Source organism: Miscanthus floridulus, chromosome 1 (genome assembly GCF_019320115.1).
Source record: "Miscanthus floridulus cultivar M001 chromosome 1, ASM1932011v1, whole genome shotgun sequence".
Taxonomy (NCBI): Eukaryota; Viridiplantae; Streptophyta; class Magnoliopsida; order Poales; family Poaceae; genus Miscanthus; species Miscanthus floridulus.
The window spans coordinates 199,312,650-199,324,382 of NC_089580.1; the positions used below are offsets into that span (position 1 = coordinate 199,312,650).

Consider the following 11,733-nt stretch of genomic DNA (forward strand, 5'->3'; position numbering starts at 1 on the left):
CGACGGTGACGAACGAAGAGAAGCACCAGGGACGCAGGCCACCACCGTGACGCCCACCAAACTCGCCAAATCCTCCGGTCACTCAACGGGATTGCAGTGGGGATGTAAGGGAACGAGGTCGGGAAATGGAGGAGAGGAAGACGAAGCTGGGAGGGAGCAACTTATAAAGACGGCGCGGCGGGGGAGGGAGGGAGACGCGCGGACATTTCCGCCTTCCTGCGCGAAGTAGCCATCACCGCCGAAAATCGCCCGGGAGGAGCCGGAGAGAGCCGAGCCCAGGAGGAACGAGACCTAATCTCGTTTCCTGGTGTGCATGAGAGAGAAGGAAAAATGCACCGCAGCTTCCTAGCTCATAGGGGCGAAAGGATATCAAACACGAGCAAATGCAGGTGGCGGGCGCAGGGACCAGCCTTTTGGCCCATATCAAGGCCTTGTTTAGTTGACGAAATTTTTTGGGAAATAATACTGTAGCATTTTCGTTGTTATTTGACAATTAGTGTCCAATCATAGTTTAATTAGGCTTAAAAGATTCGTCTCGTGAATTTCGTCTAAACTGTGTAATTAGTTTTATTTTTTATTTATATTTAATGTTTCGTACATACGTCTAAAAATTCGATGTGACGAAAATTCTTGAAAAATTTTACAAAATTTTATGAACTAAACATGCACCAAACACGCCCTCGGTACCGCACATCTTTCAGTGGCAACCACAGTCCACAGCAAACTGACAAAAACAAGGGTACCCAAAAACAACCGCAGCAATAGATCCATTTCCGTGGCCAGTGCTCTCCTGTCTCCATTCCTCCGCCTCTTCGCCATGGCCGCCATCTCCGCCCACCTCACCGCCAATCTTCCGTCTCTCCCGGCTCTCCGGCCCTGTCCTCGCCGGCTTCATCCGAGCACCTTCGCAGCATCCGTGGCCCCGCACCGAACCCCCGGCGTTGCCCTCCGTGGCTGCAGGTGCGCTCCCTTCCCTACCTAACCTACCGCACGCCACAGTTTCGCTGGCATTCGCTGGAAGAATTTCTCGCCTTGATTGATTTTAGCTGTTGCAGTCTGCCCTGTTAACCCGATTGCATGATATTCAGTTACCTGGGGACGCAGTTTTCCAGAAAGGCACTAGAAAACAAAACGGGGGCGATTTATAGGTGGTGTTGGCGCTGCTGAAACAATCTGAAATAACGGATTAGATATGCATATGCTCACCCCTTTTGCAAATTTGCTGCTTATGTGATCCCTTTCTTAAGAAAACTGCACTGATATTTTAGTGCTAGGATAGAGTGTTTCTGACACTCTCTTTAAGGCAGTGTAACGGCTGGTACGAATTTTTTTACTGTTTATGGAAAACACTGTTTATGTGGGAACGTGGCGAGAGAAAAAGACCGTTCTGGCTGAAAAAAAAAAAAAAAACCGAACAAGCCGGCTCGTAGCTCAGCCGAACACAGAATGGACAATTCCATACTCCGTGTTGAATTGATGTCAAACAGGAGACATAGCTGGTGTTTAGCTTCTCTAATGCTTCCAGTTTAGATCCAATTGATTGGTCGTAAATGAGCTGAATTTTGATGGGATTTAGTTTCAGTCTGAACTTCAACTCGTCTACAGTACCCTCACTCAAACAGGTGTGTGGATTTGTGACTTTGCAAAAATTATTCACATACTAGGAAAGAAGCATCTTTGTAATTATGATTTGACATTCTCTTTGTTTTTGTGAGTGATGCATGCAGTTTTACGGTTTGTAAAACATCACTATGAGCCTTCAACATTCTAGCAAGGAACTATCTCATTTGATATTGTGAGCTAAGTATGCAGTTTCACTGACACATTCTCTTGTCCCTGCTAGTTTGACAGTAGTAAGAGAGTTTGGTACATTTTGATAGGTATCAAGGGCATTACATGTCCATTTTCATGTGCATTGACACCGCATATATATGCATCTTTGAGTTAGCTATTTGATTCATGATAGGGAAGCTGATTGAGCCATTATGATCATATAAGTTTTATATGTATGGAAATGATCATGGAACTTATTCGCTGCAACTTGCTTGTTCATATTCAGTAATGGCAAGGAACACCTATTGCATTCTCTTAGGTATCACTGTTGCCATTTTACACTGCAGGCGTTGCAATCCTTTCGTAAGAAGATTTCATGGGTTTCAGAATGCAATAAGCGTTGGGAAGGAGCACAACAAGCAAGCCCTATTTGCTTCAGGCAGAGATTCTCCTAGCTCCGGTGATGATGGCTCGAGTTCTCCAGATGGCCCGCCTGTCCTGACTATTGTGGCAGGTGTCATTGTGTTCCTTCTTGTACTCTGGGTTATTGGGTCGATCGTTACCTGGATTGTGGGTTTGGTCTTTGGCGCAGCGAAATCTTAGATGGTGGATTGTAGGCTAGTCATCAGTTGTATATACTTTATCTGTGCTACTGTTCGGTGCTTAAGCCTTGAATAACTGCATTTGCTGCTATTTTCTTACGGAAAGTCACGGATAAGCCTGTTCGTTTGGCTGTGGCTTGTCGTAAATGATCGTAAATTTTCAACCGGAACAGTATTTTTCTCTCACACAAACCAGCCAGCAGTACTTCTTCACAAACCAGCAATGATACGAATCAGCCAACTGAACAGGCTCGTGCTGTTATTACAATTGAGATGAGACTGCTTAGAAAACCTCATACTACCTCTTCCTGAAAAGAATACAATTATAGAATGCGTGCCAGTTAAACTGCTTCATGTTGGACTAAGTTTCTAATAAATAATATTCACATTTATGGCTTCAAATCAATTTATTATAAAAATACATTTCGTAATTAATCTAATGATGTTTATTTGATATTATAAATATTTATGATTTTTTATCTATAATTGGTCAAACTTGGCATACTAAAATATGACACTGTTCTAGAATTGCATTCTTTTAGGGACAGAGGAAGTACTACGGCCTGTTCGCTTGGTCGTAAACGATCGTAAATTTTTAACCAGAACAGTATTTTTCTCTCATACTAAACTAGCCAGCAGTAATAATTCACAATCGTATACGATCGTTTCAGCCTCAGTCAAACAGGCCGCTAGTCGTTGAATATTGGAGCCTGTACAAATGCAAGCGCATCCTGGCCAATTCATTTTTGTTTTCCTGTGTTAGCAACGATGTTTTGCATGCCCTTTTTCTCACTTGCAGTGTACAAGCACACAATCTGTTTTCGCGTGATTTGTGATTAGAGTACAAATGGTTTCTCGTTTGCAGTGTATAAGCACACACAATCTGTTCGTTTGGCTGTGGCTTATCATAAACGATCATAAATTTTTGATCGGAATAGTATTTTTCTCTCACATAAACTAACCAGCAGTACTTCTTCACGAACCAACAACGATACGAACCAGCCAACCAAACAGGCTAACAATCTGTTTTCGCGTGATTTGTGATTAGAGTACAAATGGTTTGAACTCGTCATGATGCCAATGCATCACTTTACTGTGGGCTGGTATCGCTTTTAGCTTTATCTATAGTACTTCGTACAGCTATAACTGCATTTGGTACATGTCTGGTCCGAGGTGGCTTTGTTTGCCGTTTGTTTGTAGTCTGAGGCCCTGTTTGTTTTCTACGAGACCTCCTAAAATTTCTGTCACATTTAATATTTAGACATATATATAAAGTATTAAATATAGATTAATTACAAAACTAATTGCACAATTTGCGAGATGAATCTTTTAAGCCTAATTAGTTCATGATTTGACAACATATCGCTACAGTAAATATATGCTAATGATAGATTAATTGGCCTTAAAAAATTCGTCTCAGAAATTAGCCTCGTAATTAGTTTTGTAATTAATATATATTTAATACTCCTTATTAGTATCTAAATATTTGATGTGACATGAATTTTAGAAACTACCAAAGAACCAAACACTCTTAGCCTTCTCCCCCAAGATCCCAATTCCCTCTGGAGACAACAGCTGAATGTACACATGTATAAAGTTTGCTGCTGTAAGATCACTTCTCCACTGCGCTGCACGAATGGGCGCCAAACAGGCGGCAGTCAACCAAGCTAGCACTCTGCATTGTCTGCAACGTCCCGTTCCCATACAGCTGCCAGTCTGCCACACCTGGATGACACGGTAGGCGATAGCAGAAAACTTTCGTTGAGCTCTGGAGCGCAAGAATAGGGCCACGTTTAGTTCGGCGGATTCAGCGCCGCCCGAATCACGGCAGATACACTGTAGCTACAGTGTCATTTTGTTTTTATTTGGTACTAATTGTCCAATCAATTAGACTCAAAACGTTCGTCTCGCAAAGTACGACCAAACTGTGCAATTAGTTTTTGATTTCGTCAACATTTAATACTACATGCATGTACCGTAAGTTTGATGTGACGGAGAATCTTTTTTTTACATAGTGCCAAATTCTGGAATTTAGGAACTAAACACCAGAGAAAAATCTGGTACAGTGCAAACTCCTGGAGTGAGCTTGCTGTCAGCTGTCCCCGTGAGAGCATGGCTAATAAGCGAGCCCGCTGCCGGCTAAGGGCGCGTTTAGTTTCGAAAATTTTTGGTTTTTGGCTACTGTAGCATTTTCGTTTGTATTTGGCAAAAATTGTCCAATTATAGACTATTTAGGCTTAAAAGATTCGTCTCACGATTTCTCGACTAACTGTGTAATTAGTTTTTTTTTCATCTACATTTAGTACTCCATGCATGTGCCGCAAGATTCGATGTGACGGATACTATGCAAAAATTTTTAGCTTTTGGGTGGAACTAAACGGGGCCTAAATGAAACTGCCAGGTCACTTCCAGCCATCAGGAGTCGTCAGCTTATATAATAGATTGGCTAAGAGGTAGATTATAATAACAATTCAAGTATTTAATGGTTGCATGTAGGGGCCCTCAGCTGCATGGATGGCCCCGTGAAAAACGTCGGCTCTACGCCCGCTGATGGCTGGAAGCAGGCGATTACTTCCTCGATTCGTGCGTGCAGCCCGGCGTTTCACTAACCGCTCGCTCCATTCTCTCTCTTCTATTCTCACTCGTCCACCTCAGATTCTGTTGACGTGGAACTCTATTTAGCCTGCTGACTGTACCTTATTATACTTGCTCTGAGGCCAATAGGCCATGACGAGAGCAACAAGTTCCATGACACTGCTCACCAATCAGGCCACCATCCATTCGTGCCATCGCTGTCGTGTGTCGTCACGACTCACGAGCGGGCGTGATCGTGATCGCTCCTAACGGCCCGAATCATCAAGTTCTGGCTGTTGATTTCCGGCCGTTTTTAGTCACGGGAGAAATAAAAACTAGCCGCCCATCCGGCAGCCCGTCAGTCCGGCCAGCAGGCAGCGGCGCCAGCGCTACGGCTCTACAAAATACTGGTGGCTCAGACTCGCGTCCGGTTTGGTTCGGTTTGACTCGTTTTAACTTTTTTTATAAGCTGAGCTAAAAGTCTATCTTGCTGTTTTAATGAGTCAGCTCGAGCTAGATCGTGAGCTGATCACGAGCTTAAATAAACTGAGGCCTATTAGCCCACGACCATGAATCCAGAAGATGATGCTGCTGACCTAGAAGTGTACACCTATTCCATTGATACGTAATCCTTATTTTCAATTGTTTCATATGAATTTTGATTTTATAATTGTTGTGGTACTTAAATGTTGATTTATGGATTGTTTTTTAGGGAGAAGATGATGATGCTGACATTGAATTTGTGTATTTTTTTTAAGTCTGTGGTGGCAAGCAACTAGTAAATATACTGAAACTGTATGGATCATGGATGGACTAGCTATGTTGTATGGTTGATACTTTTGATGAACCTAATATGTATTAATCATGTATGGTTATATAATGGTGAACGTCACATTCTAAAATTATTATAGCATGAACATTATAAATATATATGTCTTATTTTTTTTATAGCTCGCGAGCTAAACGATTCAGCTTAAGCTCGCTAACAAACCGAACTGAGCTGTCTAAATCATAATATTAACGAGCCCAGCCAAACTCGTTAGTTGACGAGCCAGCTCGACCGAGGCGAGCCAGCGCGTAGTGGACGGTGGACCAGCGCGCTGCCGATGCAGACCGGCAACGTCGCGCGGGCGCGGGCACGTGAGATCCACACCCCACACCGCACCCGCGCTCCCCAACGGCTATATTCCACCCATCCCCCACCAAAACCCCCGCATTTAAATCCGCCGCGATCTCCCGCCGCTCTCCTCCCCGCATCCCACCCCGACCACCTCGACCCAGCCCTTCCCTCCGCGCTCGCCGGCCGACGCACTGCTTGCTCTCATCTCCATCCAGCACCTGTCTCCTGCCACTGCCAGCCATCGATGGCGCCGCCGCCGCCGCAGGTGTCGGTACAGCACGTGGGCAGGGCGTCCTCGGACGAGCTCCTCCGCAAGTTCGCAGACCCGGACGCGCGCCGCCCCGCCGCCACCCCGCCGCCTCGCAGCCTGGCGCTGCGCCGCAAGCGCTCGTCCCGCCGCGTGGCGTCGGGGCTCTCCGCGCGGGACTCCGACGCGTCGGCGGCGGCCGCGGGCTTCACGGGGGTGGAGCTGGCGCCGCCCAAGCGTCGGCGGAGCATCGGCGGGTCCGCCGATTGGAGGGCCGGCCTGCTCCTGCCCACCTCCACGCCCGCCGCCTCCGCAAGGAAGGCCCAGGCACGCCGCGCGCGCGCCGACGACGCCGCGGGCATCGGCCTCCTCCTCGCCGCGCTGGAGCGGGTGAGCTAGCTAGCTGTCTCATGTCTATATAACTTCTTCAGATTTCCCCTCTCTTTTTTCCCTCGTTGCACTGGGCATTGTCTGATTCGGGATTGCTTTGCCGTGCGTTCGCAGACGTGGAGGAAGACGGTGGCGGGGGCGTCCAAGATGTTCGTGGAGAGGCACCGGACCAACCACGTCCTGCTCATCAGCGACATGGTCTGAGCACACAGACTCGGGCCACGCAAGCCGGCTGGCACTTCCTCTCTCGTCGAGCACTCTGCTCGGTTTGATTGCTGAAAATTTTCATTCGTTGGATTGACCATTCGTTTAAGAATTATATTAGGTAGCAGAATAAACTGGCAGAGAACAATGGGGGCTCAACTTTGCTAGCTGGTTCCTCATTCCCTGCCACTTGCCAGTGTGATTTTCCTCGTGTTCGTTTGTGAGTTTTCTCTGATGACGATTCATCGTGTCTGCGACCACGTTGTAAATTGAAGTTTGCAAACTACGTTACCAGTGTTGTGTTGTGCTAAGAAATGGATTTACACCATTCAGTGTACTGTTTTATATGTACTTCTCTTATTAATAGTGTGCATCACCCTGGTCAGTAATAATCAGTATACGTTTTTTTTTTTTGAGAAAGAATAATCAGTATACGTGTGCTGTGATTAGCATTTGTTAATTATTGGGCTTGCATCTTAAACCAGATAATGGGCCTCGTGGGCTCAGTCCACATATTGTGTTCTTACATTTCGGCCCTGTTCTGGAGTATACACATGTAAGGCCTGTTGCACCTCCCTTGCTGACGTTGACTAGTGCTAGTATGAAACTTTGTTTATCTTCAACTCTTGATACCCAAATTGATACCTGAGGATGAACAGCAAACACACTGTCTGGAAAATTCATGCATCTGACGCGATCCTTGCGTCCACAGTCTAAAGGACACCCACTAGAGATGCAAAGATATTGTAGTTCCAATCTTCGACGGCATTGCTTTTGCTTTGCAGCTTCAGATTGTGCGCCAGAAAGGCGCTTTAGGTTCTTTATTATCACTTATGCCTTCTCTTTTTTCCAGAACACGGAGCAGGATCATCCTCCTCATCCGCCTTTTAATCCGTCTCTGCGAGAGCGCTTGCTTTTTGTCTTCTCTAGCATCTTCGCACGAGCTTTTCACTAGCTGATTTAACATGACCAGCTCCGAAAGGCCGAGGCAGAATATGTTCGGTTCATTGTTCAATGATTGATCCGGTCCTCCGATTTTTTGGTATCCCTGCACTCAGCAAAGAGGTAGCAAACCCCCTTCACTAAGCAAAACATGCATGGCTCATCAGTTCTACAGCCAACCATTTATTCTGAGCACAAAGACTCAAAGTCGTCTTTCCCTGGGTGTGGTGTGGGGGTCTCTCTTTACATTGGCCGCATTGATCCATCGGTGAACCTGACTTGTGGATTGGTAAGGATCGTGACACCTGGATTAAAAATCTGAGTCGCCACCTAAAGCAAAGGAACAAACGAAGTCGGACACGTCGGTTCGTCCCTATGGCGACACTAATCCACACATGACAAGATTATTATAGAGTACAGATACCACTAATACGTAGCTTTCGCCAAAGTTACATACAGTTGGCGCACTCGAGCGTCCGAACTGGACGATCCTGGTGGTAGTCCGAGAAAGATCATTGCTTCCTTCCGGCCGGCTGGCCACTGGGACACGGGGTTCCACACCGAAAGAGCCACCCGATTTGGCGTTGCACCGGACGGCACACAATGGTAATGGTTAGAGATGTTACTGGTTCTAAGCTAACCTTTCTAATAAGAGTTAGGTTAATAATAAAGTCGACTGCTGGATGTATGAATTCTTGCAGCCTATCCCTCAGTCCGTCCACTTGTCTTTCTCATAAAGTTTCTTAATTCCTGTGGCCAAACCGGCTGTAAACTTACAACCCGTTTCTCCTTTTCTCTCTCCTCCACCTCAACATTTAGCATACTTCCAGCCCTTATTATACTTGCTCTAATGCTAACTTTTAGCACGTAGATTTTAGCATAGATAGACCCACGTGACACTTTCACATAACCTTGAAATATGTGTAAGAGCTTAGCTCTTAATAGCTAGTTTTTCTCTCTCTTCTGTTAAAATATGAGAAAAATATTTAGATCTAGCTTATAAACAATTGTTGGAGCTGTCCTAATGGCATTGCTACAGCTGCACGTGTCGGAATCGTGGAAGGCGGCTGGTCAGTTACGCGAACAACGTCGGCACCACCGGACAGGCGCGGGCCGGGGCCGGAGACAGACGCCGCGCCGCTCTCTCGCAGCTTTCACGTCGCGTCGGGCGAAGCTGAGCCTTGCCTATCCTCCCCACCAAACCCACCGGAAAATGGCAGCGCGTGGGTATAGGTTGGGGCTTGGGTCCCGACGTCCCGTCTTTGGGTGGGCCGGCCGGCGCTCGAGTCCAGGCGTCCAGCCGGTCGACGTCTCCTGATCCGCGATCCCTCCCCTCGGCTTCTGCAAGCAAAGCAAGGCTGGCCGACGCTTTGCAGCGGTTACTAGAGACCCTGGCCGGTGGAGTCAACCGGAATGATTCCTGGACACGTGACGTGACGCACATCAGACCTCCATCCCTTCGATGCCATTTGCCATCCATGCACCCTGACCGATGATGCTCCGTGCCTCCTCTGCACGGCGCCGAAGCGTGGACGACCATGCCCGCGATTTCGCGAATCACAGATCCATCGCTGCAGCATGGGGGGCTGATATAACGGTGTTGAGGGGCCGGGTGTTATACGGAAGTTGATGTACACACCTCGCATCACACATAGAATTTTTTTTCCCGATTCCTGGTGCTTTCTCCTCCATGGAGGGTCAGCTTATTTTAGCACAGCATCGTACGTACGACCGGACTCTTCTTGGTTAAAGTTTATATTCTACAGTATATTCTATTCTGTGTTCTTGCATAACGGAGAGAGGTGGCTCTGTTCGGCTGATACATAAACCGGCTAAAACTGTTTTGTTGTAAGAAAAAAATACTATAGATTCTAACTGATAAGTCGGCTGATAAGTTCAAACAAACAGAGCAAGTCCGAAATCATGAGTGTGATGCCTTCGTGTGTGGACAAGTCCTAGCCATGCATATACTAAGCTGAAATCATGAGTGTGATGCCTTCGTGTGTGGACAAGTCCTAGCCATGCATATACTAAGCTGACGAAACAAGTGTCACATTCACGATTGAATTTTGCAGCACAAGTGATTGGTCGTACATATCGAGAACCCGAGCGAGAGCAGTCTGGCATAATTCCACTAGCGGGTACTGGAGACACGCTATTCGATCGATCGAGAACGAAGAAAAACCACTCTTTTGGATAAGTATCTGTTTATCAAATTGCAAAAAACATACACGGACAATTAGTAGTATACTAGCACATATGCCTCTGTGTTACAACAGAACGTACACCCTCGTTGCGGGTCACTTGACATCTTGTGGTCAAAGATTTACATCCTGTTCGTTTGGCTGGGCTTGTTCGTTGTTGGATCGTGAAGAAGTACTGCTGGCTGGTTTAGTATGAGAGAAAAATACTGTTCCGGCTGAAAATTTACAATCGTTTACGAGACAATAAGCCCAGCCGATCAGGCAGTTATATAATGGTCACATCATTTGTTCCAATATGTATTAAAATCATAATCCATTACGTCATTGCACACTCAAATGAGCACAGTTGTGTAACTCTTATGAGTGCAGCTGTAAATCTAGATCAAATACACATCAAAAGATCGGCGAAGACACTTTGAAAATATACGGAATAATCAGTTCACTTTTTATATTACATATAAATAGATTATATAGATATAGACGGAGGATTAGCAAACTTTTGGCTTCTTTTACAGCTAGCTTGACCGACTTGCATAGTTGCATAGCCATAGCGCAAAGCACACGTCACGGTCGCCGTCCAGAAGTTCGGCTTGCTCGCTGGTTGGCTGATAAGCTTGGCTGGTGCTAGTTTGTTATGAGAAAAAAAACACTATTAACCGCCTGATAAGCTGAAACCAACAAGCGACTAGTTATATCGGCACCTTTCTTTCTGTCGCGCGCTTAGCCCATTCATCGCGACGCTTCTCTGCATGATGACGAAGCAATAAATCATTTTCGTTAATTTCCGTGTGTGTCATCAGCAGGTCATCTTCAGCAGTCCATTCTGTTGCTCACCGAGCAAATTGGGCGGTTAGGCTAGCTGCACACGGCTCTGCACGAAAGAAACCCACTCTGGAACGGAACGGATAGCGATACATACTATATACGAATACGAGCACAAAATTAAACCTCCTCAGATTCAGTTGTGACGATGATGATGATGGTATCGGTAGGTGAAGAGGTTCCAGTGTAGCAGACAGCGATCGGTAACGTGCCCTGCAGCTGCCGTGCGGAATGCGCTCGGTAACGTGTCCTGCAGCCGTGCGCTGTGCCGGTCCGGTGCGCTGCGCACCGTGCCGTGCCCTCGCAGATCGCGAGGCGGCCCGATCGCTTGGCAACGACGCGAAGCCCACCCGGCCACCCGCCTTTTCACGCGCGCCTCCGCCGAAACCGGCGCGCGCACGCACCCCGCCAGTCCACGGCCTCGCCGTCTCCAGTCTCCTCTGCTGCTGCTGCTGCAGAGGTCCAGGTCCAGTGGCAGGGGACGGTAAATAGAGGAACAAAAAAGATGGTCTAATCGTCAATGCCCCTACAAAGTTAGGTCTATCACTGTGGTCCCTGGGTTTGGAAACTTCTTTCGCCCAAGCCATTCCGTCGCCTCTCTGCTTGTTTTTCCCCGTTTGGAAGGCCTGACATGTGGGGTCGGGCATGGGAAATGACCCAGTTGCCCATAGGTATAGAGACAAAACAGGTCTCCGTGTTGACCGGTATTGACCGCTCTCACTCTCCCCATCACGCTCGATTCCTCCTCTGTCAGCCTGTCAGCCGCCTGTCAGCCTATCAGCCGCTGCAGCCGCTGCACCGCCTGTCAGCCGCTGCAGCACCTTGACGACGATGGCCCGGGCACGGCACCGCCTG

The 11,733-nt window shown here is 47.1% G+C and overlaps 2 protein-coding genes across 2 annotated transcripts; both read left to right on the forward strand.

The window, feature by feature from the left end:
• Positions 1–734: 734 nt before the first annotated feature.
• Positions 735–2,547, forward strand: LOC136508882 (uncharacterized). The gene is made up of 2 exons (XM_066503666.1): positions 735–960; positions 2,121–2,547. Exons 1-2 carry the CDS (start codon positions 818–820, stop codon positions 2,374–2,376), a joined length of 399 nt encoding a protein of 132 aa, XP_066359763.1. The 5' UTR covers positions 735–817; the 3' UTR covers positions 2,377–2,547.
• Positions 2,548–6,219: 3,672 nt separating this feature from the next.
• Positions 6,220–7,229, forward strand: LOC136508892 (uncharacterized). The gene is made up of 2 exons (XM_066503675.1): positions 6,220–6,706; positions 6,821–7,229. The coding sequence occupies exons 1-2, from the start codon at positions 6,314–6,316 to the stop codon at positions 6,908–6,910; spliced, it is 483 nt and encodes a 160-aa protein (XP_066359772.1). The 5' UTR covers positions 6,220–6,313; the 3' UTR covers positions 6,911–7,229.
• Positions 7,230–11,733: the final 4,504 nt, after the last annotated feature.